The following is a 19,448-nucleotide window of genomic DNA, read 5'->3' as shown; positions in this document are numbered from 1 at the left end:
GGAACAGCTGTTAAGACACAAAGAAATGCCGAACTGAAAGCCACCAGTCCGCCACTGTATATTGTTCTGCATCATTAAATATTTATTTTCATATATGCATTTACAAACTTTACTCACTTCAGAACTCTGCTTTCAGTACATTTTAAACTTTTTTTTTTTTTTTGGCAGAGAGATTCTCTTGTAAAATGAGATCCATGTACAAAACTAGGCAACAGATATAAAAGTTTCCTTTCATACTTTTCATCCATCAAGGAAAGAAATCGTGTGACAAGGAAATAAAACCAAAACGTGGCTCTTTCACAAGAATAACATGTCAGTGTTCAACTATGAGTTCTAATGGGATAGCTCATATTTCATCTTTATATGGATGTATATAGTTTAAATACTTAGCTACTGTAGCATGTTGGTTCAGATGAAGAAAAAAAATCAACTCTACTGTTTGGACTAGATAATCTAGACACCATCAATTATTCATTTCTTTATCCTGTGACACCAGAATTCACCTTGGAGAGGACACTGATTGGCCAGCAGTATGCATTTATTCCAAATGTTGCATAAAAATTTACCTTTCAAAAATTCATTAACTTCATAAGCTAAAGTCTGAGTTTCTAATTTAGCTCTCTTACTTAAAGTTTAAATGATCAGTTCAGAAGCTTAAAATTATCTTTGAAACTAAAGTTGCTTTTCTTAAGATGAATGCTGACTTGGAGCACTGTCACTATCAGAGGCACTAATGCCACTAGCAATGAGAACAGTATCACCACAGATAAGTATATGGTACGAAATGCCCAGGGGCTGGAAACGCACTAGTCCTAGGATTGTGGCAGCAGCATCGTTTGATATTTAACCATGTATTACACAGTATTCACACACCGGCTTCAAAGACGCGCGCTCCCTTCGGACACTCAGGAGTTACAAATTCATTGTGATTGCATAATTCGTATTGCACAGTTTTATAAAAAACATAAATACTGGCTATTCTAGTTTTAAATACAAAATACAGGTTGTATACTTTTAAATCTATAATCTGGTTCAAGTGCAAATCAGGTGCTTTCTTTAGTCCTTCCAAAAAAGGCATTTTTAATATTTTTGGCACAAATGAAATTTCATCATGCCAACAATTCTAATTACAATACGTATATCCAAACCTTTAGAGTAGCAATCATATACATACAGTATAAAACTGATTATTTACAAATGTACTAGGGATTAATGTCATCTTTGTGGGTGAATCAGAACTAAGTAGCCATACCCACACTAATAATAATTATAAAAGTTACAGGAGTTTCCTTTATTTTATTTGCTTATGCTGGTTGCTGTGGGTTGACATTCATATGAGGAGGATGTCCTAGAAGACCAATTCTTTGTTTCTGCTTCCTTTGTTCTGTCATCTGGAAAGTTAAAAAGTTTCATCATTAGACCCAGACACTTCCTGTACGTCAGATCGTATACTGAACCATAGATTTACCTCTGTGGTTATGGTTTATACTGAAACCCACTTTCTACAAATAGTGTACCGTCACTAAATCAAACACTCAGAACTTCAAAAGGGACATCTTCCTAGGCAGAATGGGGAATTCGGTGACCTAGTCATGCAATGTGGCATTCAGAAGTATTGCTTACTATTTGTTTCATAAAGAAACAAAAAATGATAAAAGCACAGGATTCTTGATTGTTTCCCAAATCCATTTCCAAATGATTTAAAGGCTCATTGGAAATGGTGGCTTTGTGTGGTGGGAACAGCATACCAAACTATCAAGAGAAGCAGTGTGTTTAGAATCCTAGGTTTGAGAGGGACTATGTCCATGGTCTTCAGGGGGTCTTGATTCCATTTCTCAGTGATTCCAGAGTAATTTTGAGAGGTTTGAGAGGAAAAAAAAAAAGGATGTAGCATCTTGAGGAAAATGAGGAATGTCCTCACATGCCAGTGAGATCCAGGGTGACTAAATGTTATAAACAATGCTCTAGGCACTTAGTGGGGTCTGTTCTTTGCCATCCACAGACACAGGACTGATTAAGGTCCGGAAAGACCATTTCCCAAAAGTGGTCAAATGAAAAAGTGCTTGCAAAACCCCAAATAAGAGGTTGTTACTATTCATTTGGCTGCTGAACCAAATCACCTTTCATATTGATGGGTAGCTAGCTCTGTTCTAGATATTTTAGGGTACATTTAGTGTTCCACATTATTATTTTTCTTAACCAGTTGTTCCTAGCTCTGGATTTGATGCTGGGCATTTAAGCCAATTAAGATAAGAAGGCTATAATGAAATATACGTTAGATAAAATTGCTGTCTACAAGTGGTGTTAGGTCCTGCACGTAGATTTTTGGTTTCCTAAAATCAGACAAGAATTAGTGTATCCTGGTAAAAAAAACGTGGACCTTGGAATCAGACCCATTTCCTTATGGTTCTGTGTTATTTAGCTTCTCAGATTCTGTTTCCTCACTCACACAATTAGGATGATAATTCCTATCTCATAGGTGGAGAATTGAATAGATATATGTAAACTTTTTGGGAGAGTGTCACATAGTGGTTGCTTAAGTCTCACTTTTCCCTTGGATTAATTTTTGGTACAAAATATCCTGAGAGAACATAAAACAAGAATAGCTTACCTAGGTTCAGTTTTAAAGTTGTTACTTGCTCAAAACATGGCAGTTTTCTTTTAAATCAACATACTATTTTTAGGCTCCTGTAAAATGCCTTCTGTTATAATTTAGAAGAGAATTTACAAGGAGTATTTCCAAAAGGTAGCTTTTTATAAAGAATTAGGATATTCCAGCTAGCCTCTGAAGTTTCCTTAGATGAATGACAGTCTTTTAATTGTTACACACTACACTATACTTAACAGATTCAGCTGAGAAAAGAGAACCTAATTTGACATGTGGGATAAATGAACAATTAGATTAAAATATAATCTGTATTCATTAATCTTATTACCTAATACTTTGGATACTTCACTTAGATCCTCCTCCCTTCCCCAACTGACAGACACACAGATGGACACACACACTCACACACAAACACACTCTCTCTTCCCTTGGCAGCTAACCCTGAGAGGGAATCTAACAAAACTTCACAAAGTTTAACAATCTCAAGCATTCTAATGGATTTAGGAATCCTGGGGGGCTCAACCACTATTGAAGGCTACTTTATTTAGGCACTTTCATTTAAAGTAACTGAGGTCTTTCAACTGTCAAAGTTGGCTATTAAACCCTTTGCTGTAATTTTTCTATAAATACTTCCATTTGAGATGACCTTTTATGTTTGCATATGTTCATGCCTGTTGGTTCAGTCCGCTTTTAACTTTCAATCTGTTGGCTATTCAGTCATTCTCTTAAACAGAAAAGCCTCTACACTGTATTTCCTATAACAAACGAGTCTTTAGCTGATGGCACACCTCCCTTCCCACTTCTGCAGCCATCACCTGACAACTCATTGCTGCTCCTATTTTAACTTTCTAGGTTTGCCTTTGTAAGATAATGATCACATCACTGGCCCTCCCTCCTAAACCTTCAAACTCCCTACTGATGTAGGTTAGTGGCCAAATTCTTTGCTCAGGCAATCTTATTCCTGGTGATTTCAAGTACCCAGTATATACCTAATTTTGTTTTCTCTTTCCATAGAATAGTAGTTCTTCAACTTTGGCATAAGCCAGAATCCCACAGAAGGTATGTTAAAACAGATCAAAGGGCCCACAAACAGAGTTTCTGATTCAGTAGGCCTGGGGTAGGGCCCATGAATTTGCATTTCTAACAAGTAACAAGTAAGGTTTATGTTGTTGATCTGGGACCACACTGCTGTTCTAGAAGAACTTTCCACGGATTCTCTCTGAAATGGTTCAAAGATCACATCAGGTGATCTTGGACACAAAGTAATTTGGGTACGTACATCATTTTTCTCTAATAATATTAAGATCTTGGAGAAGATTCTCTATAGCTGAGCACAGCAGAGGCACACACATTTGTCTGAATTCTGTTTTCACGAACCCTGGCCTTTTAGACAGAATAGCTGTCATGTAAGTGACTAATAAATGAGAGGGAATAGGGCAACTGCTAAAGGATGGAGCCCTTTTGACAGTGGTCATCATCTAATTATCATTATAAGGGAACAAAAATAAAAGCCCTAAGGCTTAAATCTGGCCTGTAAAAAACCAAGGTCAACACTGCTGGCTAGTTAGGTTTCACTGGCCCTCTAGTGCACAGCCTCACATAACTTCTGGCTTTATGGGCTCAATTCTACCTACTTACCTATTTACATAATTCACACACAAACTGTATAAAATGTGTGTGTGTGTGTGTGTGTGTGTGTGTGTGTATAAGTTTAAAGTGTATTAACTGTTGCTGTTACCTTTATCAAAGTACATAGAAATAATGACTAAAGTGAATTTTCATATTCTCATGCAGTATTCGCTCTGGACATTTGAAACAAAACGACTCAAAGAGATCCATCAGATTCTGATCTAAGGTAACTATATTCAAAATATGAATACTGAAAAATCTATTTTGAATAGTGTGAAATGTCTCATTCATAGGAGATTCATTTAAAATCCTCATAATTCCCATTTAGCTAAAGGATAAACATTTAAAGCAGTACTCTTCTTCCTATGCATATGAATATAAAAACTAGCTTGAATGTTAGCATTCCTTCTTTTGACTCAGTCTAAACAAGAAGCAAAGAATATTGTAGCTTTACAAATCAGAGGCAGCCAAACGTCGGAAAGATCTTTCATGAAAACACTAAGGGTAGAGAGCAAATGAGCACATTTCACCTCCCAGAACTGGCCTCGATGACAGAAGGCTGGCAAAGGAAGGACCGCTCAGTAGCAGCACACGGATGCCACAATCTGGTTTCTAACGGGTCAACAGTCCGAAAAACTGCTTTCCTGTCACAGCAAGGTCTTGGTTACTCAGATTCTAAACAGCCAGGGAACTCTAAAATCAGTCATGTTTCTAACAAGGAGCCTGAAATACTAAGAAAAAATCCCAGCACAACTCTCAGACACACTTAATGTTGATTTAATGTCAACATACGGATACTTGTTCACGCACTGAGTTGATCCCTAATACTCTGTCCCTCTCTGTAGCTCTGGCAGTGCACCTCTGAGGCTTCTGTGGCTTGACTCTCTCCCAGAGATCAGGCTGACTAAACTGCTTTCCTCCTTTTCCAGTCTGTTCATGCCTCCATTACATACTTACGGGGCTGAATTCTCAGCAGTTTACTGATTCGTTTCCCATTCTAGATTGTTGGGTATAGAAGGAGAACAGGTTCTGTTCATCTTTGTAACCCAGTACCGAGGGCTGCACCTTGCACATCTATTTCACAAGTGGTGGTTCAAAGAATGAACTGAATTAACCAGAACATAGTGCCATTCCTGGAGCATGCCATGCGTTTTCATGCCTTTGCTCATGCTGATTCCTTTCCTGGGATGCCCCCCCTGCTGCATTCCTCTGCCAGCTCAGAAGTCACCTACTTGTACAGGCTCTACTCCTTCTTCACTCCCAGCCACACGCAGGACCCAGTGCCGCCTCTGTGCTCCCATCAAGCTGTCTTCCTATCTCGAGTGGGTTGTACAATTTTCCACACTGTATCATACTGTCAGAGGTCTGTATGCCTGTCTTTCTTGCTAGATTATGGGACCCTAGAGGGCAGTGGTTATCTTAGTCCCCGTTTGAGGTTCCAGAACAGGGTAGGGGACAGAGGCACTCAGTAAGGTTTAACATTCAATTTTCTAACTGTAAGGCAATTATTCTAATCCTTTGTTATTCCTCCCTCTCTTAAGCAGTTAATGTTCACAAGATAACCATCTTGCATGAAAAGTGCCAAACACTGGAACATGCTAATGTGATCTGGATTTTCAAACACTTTTGTATTCCTAACAGCATGTAAGGGTTACTGTCTCATAGGAAGCCAGTCACATTTTCAGTAAAGTGAAGCCTCTTCGATATTTGCTCTTTTGCGTTATGAAGAAAACATGCAAAAAAAAAAAAAAAATGTAGGTTCTTACATCAGTTCTCCTCCTTGGAATAAGAATGTAAGAGAATCACATTTAGTATTCAGAATCTCTTGGGAGGGGAAACTTCAAGATGAGATTCATCATTAACACTTAGAATAGCAATTCTAATCAACTGTTCTTGGCAATAGTAGGAAAAGTGACACCACCAACCAGGTTTTTAACTTCTAACCTTGACAAGAACTTTTTCTCCTCAAATTGGTATTTTAAGAAAACCACTACCAAAGAGGTCAATAGCAGTACAAATTAAAACCAAAAGACATTCACATTTATAAACTATTATTGCTCTATTCTGCTTTTTTGGACAGAAGATTGAAAAAATAGCTCAGTGATGAAGCAATTTATGTGTTTCCCAGCACTTTTACCAGTGAATAGTATTCTTTCATAGCAGTTTTAAAAAATATCTATCACAGAGTTTCTTGCTCATTAATCATTTGTAGGCTTTTATTTTTTAATTCAAAAAGTTTTTTTTCTTCAGAGGGCAGGAATTCTTACAATTGCCATTTAAGAACCAGCAACTCTCTACCCATATCTGCATGATTTCTTATGCAGAACAATTCAAGAAATTTTTATGATTGCTATTACACCAAATTTAGTAAAACTGAAAAATTTTTAGTAAGTTGATTCTTAAACAAATGGCCTTAAACGTTTGTTAAAGGTTACATAATCAGAAAAAAGGCTAATTCCTTTTGAAAGAAACACATTTCCCCCAATAAAAGCAGCTGTGCTGAGTTTTTCCTGGGCACCTTAAAACCTAAGCAGATCAGTCCTGGTAAAGTCACTTGAGATTATATTACTGGTTTCCTGGTACTTCTTTTTAGCTTATAGTGTCTTCCAAGATAAAATGCTTCATATTCATTCACAGGGGAAGGGCTTTTGGTCCAACTACCAACGTTAAGACAAAAAATGTAGAAAGGGCCCAAACCAAGCAGTTTAAACCATACTGGCTTTAATATCACTTAATGAACCCTAGTCCCTACGCAATGAATATTTACATATTTTGTTTAAGCTAAAATTGAGGCTTAACGGGAACAGGTCTACCTTGGATTTTAACAATGCCAAGTTTCTACTACACACAGCTGTGTAACATGGCCGTGAAGGTATCCTCCACAGCGCTCAAGTGTGGGAGGCAACCTCGGAAACTTTAAGGCTCTTTAAAAAAAAAATGAGTAAGAATTTAAACAGCCAATCTGAAAGGCAAACCAAGGTACAGCGACAAAACAAACGAAAACAAAAATACGTACGACAAACAAAAATCAAACCCACACAGGAGGATCAGGCACTGTCCTACAGAGTTGGAGAAGCTTCCCAGGAGCCTTTCGTGCACCTCAGTGCTCTCATCAGTACAAAGAGGGAATGAAGAGGGAGGACCTCTGTGGTCTCAGATGCCCTCCTTCACCTCGGATGCCTTCTGCAAATTCCTCAACTCACCTCACTCCTGTGACCATTTTAACGAGAGCTCAACAGTTCCTTTAGTGAAGTCTGTCTTAGATCAGTTTCTGGAAGGTTTTTTAAAACCTCCGATTTAACTAAGATTCTTGTGGGTTGTTCACATTAGGTGGCCACAAAGCTCAAGCGCTAGAGACAGCCTTCATAAATAAGCCTTTCTGTTATCATTAGTCTTTTTTGTTTGCATCTTAATAAAAGTCAAAGAAAAGAACTTTGAGACCAAATGGTGGGGGTATGGCTTGGAATAATTCAGTTGGGAAAGATAATTCAAAGTAGGATTGTTAAAATTGCTCTGAAGACCACTGCCCAGAAGAGTTTATTCTGCATGGGGTGTTCACTAGCTGTGTACCTATGAGTAAAAAATCACCTGTAGATCTGCCTTGCCACTTACCTCCAGGGCAGCCTTGCCTGACAAATTTGCCATGCACAATTTATAATCTTGTCTATGGAGCTGATTAAAACACTCAGAAACCCATCCAGGATGCTGACCTATTCCCACGTCTGTGCTGATTATCCCGTCAGCTTTGGTACAGCAGTTGCTCACTGCCCCCCATCCCCCCCACAGCATCCTGTCACTGCAATAACTACCCAGTGACTGTTCATTGTAAGGGGATCAAAAGGAAGAAAAAAAGTACACAGAGTTTGGTACAAATCTACCCCCTCCTTAACTTCCTTTAAGTGGCAAGTGTTTACCTTAGGGATAGAGAGCAGGATGGAGCAGTACTTGGGCAGACAATTAAGCTCTGTGGGAGCAGGGTTAGGTCTAGATTGTGGGTTCATCCCCAGCAGCTGGCATAATGCCTGGACTACGATGGCCACTCAGTACAGATTTGGCCAATGAATGAACCAAAAGGAGTTTTCGCACAAGTATGGCTTATCCTGGGATGCGGAATTTAAGTATCTTGAGTGAAGAGTTGATAGATTTGAGGGCCAGAAAGCAAAACCAGAAACAGCTTTTAATCTGTAAGTAAAGTAAACAGAGTGTAGCTTTACAGGTCCTGTTTTCTGTATAGCGCTTTACTGAAGACATTTGCATTCTCCCATTTTCTGGTTTTGCTATAATACTAGCAGCACTGAAAGTAGTGTTATGGGCTTATCCTATAAAAGGGCAGTGAAAGGGACTGGAGGGGAAATGGGGAGACTAGGTGACTTTGTTCTCTGTGCCCTGGGTTCCTTTTCTACATCCACGTGAGGGAAACGTCCGCATCTTAACATGAGCACTAGTGATTTTGCCTCAGCAAGTCTGGTGTGTCTGGTAGTGGTGTGTGTGTGGTTAGGTGGCAGATGGGGTATCTTTTCTTTACCTGATCCTTTAATTCTGACAGCTGGCCGGAAAGGTTAGTGACCAGCTTCATGGTGGACTCCAGCTTCTCCTGCAGGTTCCTCAGCTCATTCTGCTCTCCTTCAGAGTCACTGCTGACCAAGGACATGGCTCTCATCCTGGGGAACCAGTCAAGGTTTCTTTCCTAGAATCCACATTAAAAAAAAGAAAAAAAGTCATTTCTTGAAATAGAGACAAGAAAGGCAATCCCACCATGCTATCTTTTCTTTGTGACATCTTTCATAAGGCTATCTCTGGGGTTACTGAATTGATGTGCCATGCCTTTTAAAAAACCATTTAGTGAATATCTTTTTTTTTTTTTAAGTGAATGTCTTTTTAAATTGAGTATCTTTTTTTTAAAGATTTTATTTGTCAGAGAGAGAGAGCACACATGCTGGAGGAGTGGCAGGCAGAGGGAGAAGCAGGCTCCCCACCGAGCAAGGAGCCTGATGTGGGACTCGATCCCGGAACCCTAGGATGACCTGAGCGGAAGGCAGACGCTTAACCAGCTGAGCCACGTAGGTGCCCCTTAATTGAGTATTACTGAATTCTCTCAATTCTTAGAAATCACTTTTGACCTAAATATGGTGCCTGGTGAGGGATTGGGGGAGTGCACATCTGGGTGGCTCTGGCAGTTAAGATTCTGGCTCTTGTTTTCCACTTAGGTCATGATCCTTGGGTCATAAGACTGAGTCCCGTGTTAGGCTCTGTGCTCAGCGAAGAGCCTACTTGAGATTTCCCCCCCACCCCCAACTCAGGTGCTTTCTCTCTCAAAAATAAATACATAAAATCTTAAAAAAAACAAACAAAAAACTAAATACAGGGAAAAAGGTAGGTTTCTGAACAACTTCCCTAATCTATAAATAGGAATGCAGCCACTGCATTACATGGCTAATGAGTGGTGGGTGGTAAAATATATAGAACATAAAATTTTCCATTGAAGTCGCTTTTAGCTGTACATTTCGGCGGCACGAAGTGCAGTCACACTGTTGTGTAACCATCGCCACCCTCTACTCCTCGGGAACTTTGTTCATCTTCCCCATCTGAAACTCCATCCCCATTCAACACTAACTCTCTCACCCCTGCCAACCACCATTCTATTTGCTGTCTCTATGAATCCAACTGCTCTAGATACCTCTTACTGTGCTGTGTATTTTTAAAAAGTATTATACTTGGAAAATCATTTGCAACCCTCTGGAAGTGAAATGAATTTTGAGATCCCAAGTGTTCAGGAATTTACCGGATATGCGTATGTGTGCTTTCACTTGGTAGGGGATGATCAGGAGGCTGAAAATGGGGAATGGGCTTCTTGTTCAGTTTCCCTCATTGTCGGCTTTTGGAAATACTGCTCTATTCTTATTTCCTTTTCCTTCCAGTTTGACATCGTTGATAGGTGCCATCGGTTGGTATAAGAAAGGCCCATTCAGTCTCCATCCTTTCTTTTGATATCTACAGCTTATACCTGAAAATAGTTTTTCTCACCACTGGTTAACCAATGGGCCAAGACTCCTCTTCCTATCTTTCTTTCTTGTGCCCACAAATGCCTTTTTCCTAAAAAGTATGCATCGTGTGTAAGTTCTGTACAAGGAGGCAGGAATGAACAGTAAAAGCTAATCAGCACAAGATAAGGGGGAAAGTGGACTTAAGTCCACACCTGTCTGGTGTCATTTCTGACTGGGACCATTTTGATCTCCTCAAAATCAACCATAATTGACATTCTAACACAAATCTTGCCCATCCCCTTACCCCCTGCCAGTATGCCAGTTCACTCCACCCACACTATATTGCTACTTTGTATACACCAGAGGTCAACAAAATTTTTCTGTACAGTAAATATTTTCTGATAGTAAATATCTTTGGCTTTGTGGACCATATGGTCTGTCACAATGACTCTGCTACTATAACCTGAAAACAGCCACAGGCAATACATGAATGAGTGTAGCTGTGTTCCAATAAAACTTTATTTACAAATGCTGGTGGCAGCAGGCTGGGTTTGGCCCATAGGCTAGAGTTTTGCCAACCTCTGTCATACAACAGAAGGTATCAACATACTTAGAGTCAGATACAGAATCCCACAAGACATGTCTAAATGTTAAAAAGCAACCAAGACAGACTAGCAATATTGAAGCCAAATGAGAACTAGTTGAAATTGAAAAATATGGGGGTGCCTGGGTGGCTCAGTCATTAAGCATTTGCCGTTGGCTCAGGTCAAGATCCCAGAGTCCCGGGATCGAGCCCTGCTTCAGGCTCGCTACTCAGTGGGAAGCCTTCTCCCTCTCACGGTCCCCCTGTTTATGTTCCCTCTCTGGCTCTGTCAAATAAATAAAATCTTAAAAAAAAAATATTACACAAAGAAGGCAGACCACACTGGCAACGCGACATCACACCGACTTTAGAGTGTTGGCTTAAAATATCTGGGGAATCTGTAAGTAGGAACTCACTAGCCCTTCAGCATCATGAGTGCAGAAACCACCTTAGTGTAGTAACCAGAACACGGCAGACACTTGCTAAGTATTTGTGGAAGGGAGGAATGATAAACCATCTCTATTTCCTGCATGAGCCCTCAGAGAAAATGATTAAATGGTGAACCTCAGTTGCTTAGAATAACTGCCAGAGGAGAAAATGATGATCTCTACCTTCCTGTCCCCAATCCCCTGTGATCAGCACTTCACATGTGTTAGCCCATATTCATTTTGACCAATTTCCCACCACAGTGCAATGGGCAAAAACACCATTCAATAAAGTATCCCATTTCAAAGATGACCAACCTAAAAATCTAAGGTGTTTCCCTATCTGTCGTCCGTTTTCTGCTGAGTGTCTACAGCAAAGCAGAGGAGGAGGACAGACATTTGAAAACACTTAGCTTGGTGTTGCCACTGAAAGGCCGCTAAGGTAGCCTGCCACTGATTCTATTCACTGCACTTGAGTCAGTCCTTCAGGTACAGTCACAGCTTCCCACCGAAGAAACATCCCTTGTTCAGTGTCTGTCCCAGTCTGAGGGAGGAAAGAACCGAACTGTTCAGAAGAGGGCACCTGCAGGGGACGGGTGGCTGGGGGTTACTTACTCGCACTGGGGCGAAGCCCGCGTTGGGCCGAGAGAGGGTGTGGGCCCGGCTGATGAGACTGTGAGCCGTGCATCTGCAAAGCACGAATGCCCTAGGAGCACAGAGCACGAGACCGGCCGGCCGCGAGAGACCTCACCTGTCCGCAGGCACTGCTCTCAATTTTTGCAGACTGACAGCGCCCCCACCCCCACCGCCGGGAGAACAACTTGAATAAATAAGATCCAGCATCCTATTTACCCTGTACAGCTCAGAAGAGCAGAGACACACACCATCCATTGGGACATGACAGAAGGTCATGCCAAGAAGGAGTTCAGAGATCATCCTCACAGCTTTAACTATGGTGCAGAAAACTGAGCTCTGAAAGGGAAAGTCACTTGTCCTGGGGCGGGGGGGAACCTAACAAATTCTCTTGTTTCACAGGGGGGCCCCCCAAAACATGTGGTGCTGATGAATTATAAACTGCTATTATTGAGTCTGTTTTGGGGTGAAATATTTGCTAGTTCTCTGGATTCAAATCAAAAGTATAAGCATTATTTTAGTTCCCTGTAAGGAAATATTTTTAAAAACATAACATATATTCAACATCTGCTTCAGGGGCACTCCTTGTGTGCATGGTGCTGAGGATCCAGCAGGGAGCCAGCCAGCCAGCGCCCCCCCCCAACCCCACACATACTGCCTCCTGCACCTCTTTCAACTGGAAATGGCTTTCAAACCCAAATATGAGATAGGGTTCCCGCCGTCACAGCACCTGTTGTTAATGAGTGGACAGACATTAAAAAAGGAGAAAAATCCTATAAAGCAGGTTCTGCTCTGTCAAATGAGTGGCGGAGAGTAAGGCCACAGTCAGAACGGACCAGCAGGGATGACGGCTGGCTGGAACTTTCTTGCGGAAAGCCGTGGCCCCGCAGGAGGGTTGGGGCTTGGCCAAACTAAAGGCAGCATCAGGGCATTCTCAACCAAGCGGGGTGGCACAGGGAAGAAACCAGTTTGCCCGGAGTGGGGGATGAAGGCCTATAGGTAGAGGCAGCTCAGACTGTAGAAAAGACTGAAGTGTGGGACAGGCAGGTGCAGGAAACAGTCACCAGGGCGCGGAATGACTAGGGCCTGGGTCAGCTGGCTGGCTGAGAGGAGGAGGAGAGGTGACCTGGAGTCCCTATAGGCCTGCCTGATGAGATGCAGAAGGAGGGACAGCTGCAAGCCACTTCAGCAGTAGGGCAGTGAGCACTCTCCTGTAGCTGCCTCACTACCAATGTGCAAGTTAATGGGAAATGGCCTCATCCGGTTTGAGAACGCATCTGAAATCTAGCTCTCAAATCTTGCGATGTTCTTTTGCTTAGCAAAGCCCCCATAAAATAGAAAACACAGATTTCCAAACAGAGTACGCATTAATGAAGTCTTCAAAAGAATACAGAAAACTCATGCAAGAGTGTACACACAGCTTAAAGCTCAAGCCATAATTCCTTTTTTGTGTTCCAACAGCAAGTGACCAAACGACCACAGATTCCCACCTGCTTTCATGATCTATTTGATTCTTGGAGTCCTAAGGAAGAATTTCAGAAAGGTCTTCGAACAAATGCAGAATGCACAGACTTCACTTAACAGTTGTTTACTGAACATTTCTAATTTCTGTGCCTGGCCTTGGTCTGAGTGCTGAGGGTCTCAAGACAAGCAAGACCAGGTCCCTGCCCCAGGTGCTTCAGCGCACAGACTGTGGTCATGGGGCAGTCACTTCTGAGGGGCTCCTGACTGGTGACCGCCTAATGAGTACCTGCTGGATGAATGAATGGGGTCCATCAAAGTAAGGATGGCCGCTATTGGCATCTGTGCTCCTCGTCTCAATGGCTAAGAAGATGCACTCAGATCTCCTTTGTCTTTGCTTTACTTGTGCTTCTCTGCATGAGATACCTGTAATCCTAGGGTAGGAAGGCCTGGCCCGGAGGTACATAACACCAGACAGAAAAGAATGCATCTTTTTTCCATTTCATTCAATGGTAAATTATTTTTAATTTAATATTTTTATATAAATGTTATATATCTTAATATATAACATTTTATATAAGTGTTATATATTTTAATATAAAAAAATAATTTATATTAAAATAGGCCCTAATACAGAACATGAAACTGAATCAAATTTTGAAAATAAAAAAATAAAATCCAAGATTTAAAGGAAATGTCATATTTGCCTGAGGCCACTTTGGGCCATATACCCTCATCCTAGGGCTGAAGCTTCATTCTCCAGCTCAGGAGAGCCCTTCAGTGCTGAGCTGGGAAAGGATTTCTCATCTAGATATTTTCTGGCTACCACCATATAGGTTCTCCCTCAGTGCTTTCCTCAGACTCTAATATTTAACTATGAGACCTAAAGTGGAGGAATCCCACTAAAATCCTAAAGCATAGGAAACCAGCTCAACTGCAGAAATGCAAGTATTCTGGATGGCATGTATTATTAGCTTTTCTGTGCTGAGGTAGGTAAATCCCCAAATCTGAGCTCCTCAGTGTTGCCAGTATTTTAATTAAATAATCATCCTGGGCTGTTAAGTCAAATCTCAAATTACCAAGGAGTACCTAGTGGTTAAAATTAACTAGCAATTCTAGCCAAACTGTTCTCTCAGCTTCCATTTGATTTTGTACCTAGCACAGTAGGAAAAGCTTTGCTGCAGGATGAAAGGTTGCTCACCGACAGGATCCCCCATCTGTAGAGAATCTGAGTCTTGAAGGGAAGATGTTCAGACTCTCCCAATTACAAGTATATGAGCAGAGAGAACACCTGAATCCAGTGCCTTCGTACCTAACTTAGACTTTCCGACGAGATGCTGTGCTTGTTTGAGTGCTGCGAGACTCCAGTGAAGCTGGCTGTACACGGCTCTCCAGCTAGTAGTGTTTGCAGAACCCTGCCTCTGTGCGTACTGAAGATCGAAACCATGTCTCAGTGTTTTGGCTTCTGCATTTCTTGAGAAAATCATCTTCAGCTATGGCATTCTGTCTATAGATGAATTCAGCGCGCGCGCGCGTGTGTGTGTGTGTGTAGGGAGGTGGCTTTGGGGGAGGCTGTGGGTTCACCGAGCGTCTGTCAGTAGCATCTGTCACTCTGGGTCTGAGCCTTCCCTCTGTGCTTCCCTGGCTCTCCTTGCTGCTGGCATGTCACATACCAATGTCATTAGGCACTGTCTGCCCTGGTCCTCCTGCAATCCAGCCAGGGCAGTTCCCGTCACAGCAAGCGCTTCCTCTGTCAGAGCAGACAAACTGACTGAAGCCACAGCCGGAAGCAGGCTGACCACAAGTGCTAAAGTTCTGGTTAGTTCTTTTCTAGGTAAAGTTGGAAAAGTCCCTGCAAAGGCAAACATTGAAGTTTTAGACACGGGGGTGGTACTGACCTCTTGAAATGTCCTTGACTGGAAAGAAGGAGGGTGTGTGTGTGTGTGTGTGTGTGTGTGTGTGTGTGTGACGGAGAGACAGAGAGGAGGAGGAGAGGAAGTTGGATTGTATGATGCAAATGCTAATCATTCTGAGAAGAGGTTTTTTTTCTTCTTCCCAGGTTCAACTGAAGAAGCTGTTCTAAGAAAGATGACTGAGGTAATCAGTCACCTTCCTCAGAGAAAGTCCACTCAGGTAGAATTTTATTTACTATGTAAACAATGGAACATTTATTGCCGAATCCCTTGTTCCTTTATAGCCAGGCTAGAGAATTTAGATTTCTTGGTGGGGGACATGAGGGTAAAAGAAATGGTCATGGGAGAGAAGATGGATCCTGGATAAAGAGACCAGTGGCTTCTCTATCCTTCACAGCCCCCTGAGGAGAATCAAAAAGGTAAAGACTGTCCCTTTAACTCAGGTGGTGAGTGTGTTTCTCTTTATTTTACCAAGCAGGATGACAGACCGGGTTTTCCCAGAAAGCCTGGGGATGCGCAGGGGATAGGAGTGACTAGAGAAGGGAGGATGGCAGGGGAGATCTGAAGATCATCCTTAACTTTCCAAAAGCAAGAATATAGGACACTTAGTAAACTTTAAATTACTTGCCCCTTTTATGGAAGGGGACAAGGTTATTTTTACTGAAGAGAACTAAAATAATTCACTTAAGAGCTCACTTTTGTAAGATCACAGCAAAAAACAAAACCCAGAATCTGTTTGTTGCTTTAGGTGACAAATGGTGATAATGATCTCTATGCTCAGTTAGTTTAGAATTGCTCTTTATAGCAAATATTATATGCTAAAAACAAGTACACTAAAAAATGGATCCCAACTATGGACACGGTAAAGAGATCAGGGGTTGGGGAGAGGGAGGGATGAGGTGGAGCACAGAGGATTTTTAGAATGGTTAAACTACTATTTGCTGCTGTAATGGTGGATACATGTCATTATACATTTGTTAAAATCTACAGAAGGTGTAACACCACGAGTGAACCCCAAAGGAAACTCTGATCTATAGTTAATAGTAATCTGTCTATTGGTTCATCAACTGAAACAAATATACCAGAGTAAAAAATGTTAATAACAGGGGAAATTGTATATGTGTATGTGGGGGGCAGGGGTTCAGGCAAGGAGGTAATGATTAGTATACGGGAACTCTGTGCTTTCTGCTGTTTTCTGTAAACCTAAAACTACTTTAAAAAATAAACTTCATTAAAAACAATGGCTCCCAAACCTGGAATTTGTTGACCAGTCCCAAATCCAAGGATCTACTTCCCTCAGTTCCAAAGTACAGTGAACTCAAACCACATACGGCATCCCTACACTTTACAGGTGCCTTTCTACAACAGCCTGGTGACATTAGTTCATAGGCAGGAAGAGGGATGGCCTGAATCAGGAGCTAAGGGCTTCGGGTCATAACGCCCCAGTGCTACAGGACCGCATGCCAGGGAAGACGTCAGTTCATCAACCGGGGTCTCTGTTTCTGATTTTTGAGAAAGAGATCATGGGCTGCCACCACGGAGCTATCATAAGGGTCAAATGGTTGTGACAAAGTATCCTAGAAGCTGGAAAGCATTATGCAAAAGAATTATAAATCAATGTCATCAGCCTAAGGTCACAAAGCTAGTCTAGTGTCTGCCCCAGGATTCAGACACTGATTGCAAGTGTAGTGCTTGACTTCCATGCCGGTTAGTTCCTTCCTTTCTATGGGATTCCATGTTAGAGAGATTTCTCTTTGACCAGTGTAGCCGCGTGAAGGTCACCCACAGTGCCCCCAACTTTAGGGGTCGGGGGGGGGGCTCTGCTCTTGAGCTCCGAATGACATTCCCCAACAGGCCACATTATATAATCGTCAGCTAGGCTGGAATGACCACTTACCCTTCCCAGACTCAGTTAATAGTTGTTCTTGGATGATACAGTGTAACAAAGACGGGCCCTTGCCAGTAGAGAGAACCGCACCCATTTCTGATGAAATCCCTAAGAAAAGCCAGCTGCAGAATCATTATTTTCAGTCATTCTAGGCCCTCAGGTGAAGTGATTTATGGGCTCCCTTGAGACTAAGAAAGCAGTGCCTGCCACGCAGAGCAGCATGGCTGGGTCCTGGGCACCCGGGGCTGCCAGGCAGAGGAGGCCAGAGGTCTCAGAAGAGGAAAGGTGGTGCTGGCAGCCACTCTCGGAGCGAGGCAGGGTTGGCCCAGTGGAGACTCCCAATAAAGAACAATTAGGGTAACTTGCCCTTCTCTCGAGCTGGTTCATGACATGTTGCTTACACAACTTGCCCTGCATTTTCAGTTAGCTAAGAAATCTACCAGAATGTTCCCAGAGGTTAGGTATGGGATGTTAGCAATTTCTGTTGGTTTTCCTCTATTCTTTTCTGGATTTCATGACTTTTCAACTTTGATCTCTTAGTACCTTTAAGACAGTAATGGTTCTTATTTTTCGGTAAGCCTGCTAAAACAGCTTTCCAAATTTCTTTGCTGTTTTTGCAGTTAAAGATACTTGGCATTTACCTTTGAACCTACAAACACACACACACCTGTAAGCCTCACTCCTAAGCTGCTTCACATATGACAGTGTTCCACCGAACAGTGTTTCTCAGTCTGTGGGTTTCTATGCTGGCAAACTCTTGACTCAGCGGCTTTACTGAAGGTCATCCCTGCCTAGATAGACTCAAAGAAGAGAGGAGAAAGTCCTCTCTCTTACTGCTCACAGACTCCAGCCAGAGCTGGGGGCCAAGTCACCAGCACCGCCACCACCGTGGGAGTAGCTTGCAAGAAAGGTGCCCCGCAGCTTGAGTTCTTCAGGGTGAGAGAGGTCATCAGCTGTTCCTCAGCCCTTTCCAAATTCCCTGTTTTGTGCACCTGCCCCATGCACTCTGACCCTGAAGACCGACTTGAGTTTTCCCATTGGTCTCCCTCCTGACATCTACATCCGAGCTCTTGACAAAGACCCCCTTTAGTAGTTCACAAACTCCCACCAGCACTTTGCGAGTTGCTTCACTGACAGGTAACGCTAAAGATGGTGTAAGAGACCCTGTGGTTCAACTTTCCTTTATAGATGGTCACACCAAGGCCCTGAAAAGAAGTGGGTTTGTGAAAGGAGAAGCTGAGAGCCTTGTCCACCTGTGTAACCCGCACAAACGCAGGACTGCACCTGAATACCAGTAGCTTTTCATTCCCACATTGCTTAGCAACACGCTCACAGGCCTCGTTACCAAGAGGCATCTTGGGACTCCTGAGCATAGGTACGGTTGGTCCTTGAACATCATGGGGGTTCAGAGGCACTGACTCCAGCACAGTGAAAACCTGCAGAGAGCCTGTGACTCCCCAAAAACTTAATAGCCTACAGCTGATGGGAGTCAAGAGTCAACATATCTTCTATGTTCTATGCATTGCATATCGTGTTCTTATAATCAGGTAAGCTGCATCAGTTATGGTCAGTGTTTAGATTCCGGAGTAACGAAGGAGTTTCAAGTGCAGTTAGGGTGTCTGGGACCACAGGCAACAACAAGGCAGGCAGCCCAGTGGGCTCAACACTGGGGCAAGGAGCCGAAGGCGGGTCCAGCATGTGACAGGGAGAAAAACACATTTTTGGAGTTACCATGTCTACTGAGTTGGGGGAACTGTGTAAGCAAATATTTATGTACAGATACAGTGCGTACAGACATCCATGGATTAGCTCACAGTGGGGAGACTAGCACTGGTGGTGAACGCAGACTCCGGCTGACTGATCCAACAGTTGCCTTGTACAACACTCCAGACCCGCACGGGCTCACATACCGTCCTCTTGGGTAGACCTCAGTCCCTGTGCTCGAAGTTAGCACAGAAATTCCTCCCAGGCAGATTATGGCTCGGCTCCACTCCCTGTTACCAACAGTGCCCCACACACCCTCTGTGAAGGTCAGAATGTGGAAAATTCAGAGGACGGTGCAGACCCGGGGTCCCAATGCCAAGTGCTTCATGATAAGAAGAAGGCACCTGTGAAGTGCGCAGCAGGATGAGGGGGAACTTCAGAGCCTCTAGACTAGAGGGCAGAGCCTGTGATAAGCCTGGGCGGGGAAACACAAGCTCACCCTGTGCAGCCGCCACCGACACGAACCCAAGCTCAAGTGCAGAGGGTGGGGCGAAGCACGTCTGGCTGGCTGGGAGGCCAGTCCAGGGCTGCTGACACTCTGTTTCCAGCCACCAAAAAGC

General features: G+C 42.7%; 1 protein-coding gene and 1 long non-coding RNA gene across 4 annotated transcripts in view; one reads left to right on the top strand and one right to left on the bottom strand.

The window, feature by feature from the left end:
* Nucleotides 1-59: 59 nt before the first annotated feature.
* The window catches only part of ITPR1 (inositol 1,4,5-trisphosphate receptor type 1), a 327,538-nt gene continuing 308,149 nt past the window's right edge, over nucleotides 60-19,448 (bottom strand). For all 3 annotated transcript variants that reach the window (XM_032867448.1, XM_032867446.1, XM_032867447.1), the window contains 2 exons: nucleotides 8,763-8,924; nucleotides 60-1,391 (listed from right to left, as the gene is read on the bottom strand). In XM_032867448.1, the coding sequence (XP_032723339.1) occupies nucleotides 1,305-1,391; nucleotides 8,763-8,924 (249 nt within the window). In that variant the 3' untranslated portion in view covers nucleotides 60-1,304. The remainder of the gene's footprint in view (nucleotides 1,392-8,762; nucleotides 8,925-19,448) is intronic.
* Nucleotides 1,388-16,348, top strand: LOC116873572. The gene is made up of 4 exons (XR_004383848.1): nucleotides 1,388-3,879; nucleotides 4,403-4,463; nucleotides 13,324-13,783; nucleotides 15,383-16,348. It is a non-coding gene; the product is annotated as an uncharacterized LOC116873572 (long non-coding RNA).

This window comes from Lontra canadensis, unplaced genomic scaffold, assembly GCF_010015895.1.
Source record: "Lontra canadensis isolate GAN:19392208 unplaced genomic scaffold, GSC_riverotter_1.0 scaffold34, whole genome shotgun sequence".
Taxonomy (NCBI): domain Eukaryota; kingdom Metazoa; phylum Chordata; class Mammalia; order Carnivora; family Mustelidae; genus Lontra; species Lontra canadensis.
The sequence above is the reverse complement of the archived record's forward strand: the minus strand, read 5'-3'. Positions and strand labels throughout refer to the sequence as shown.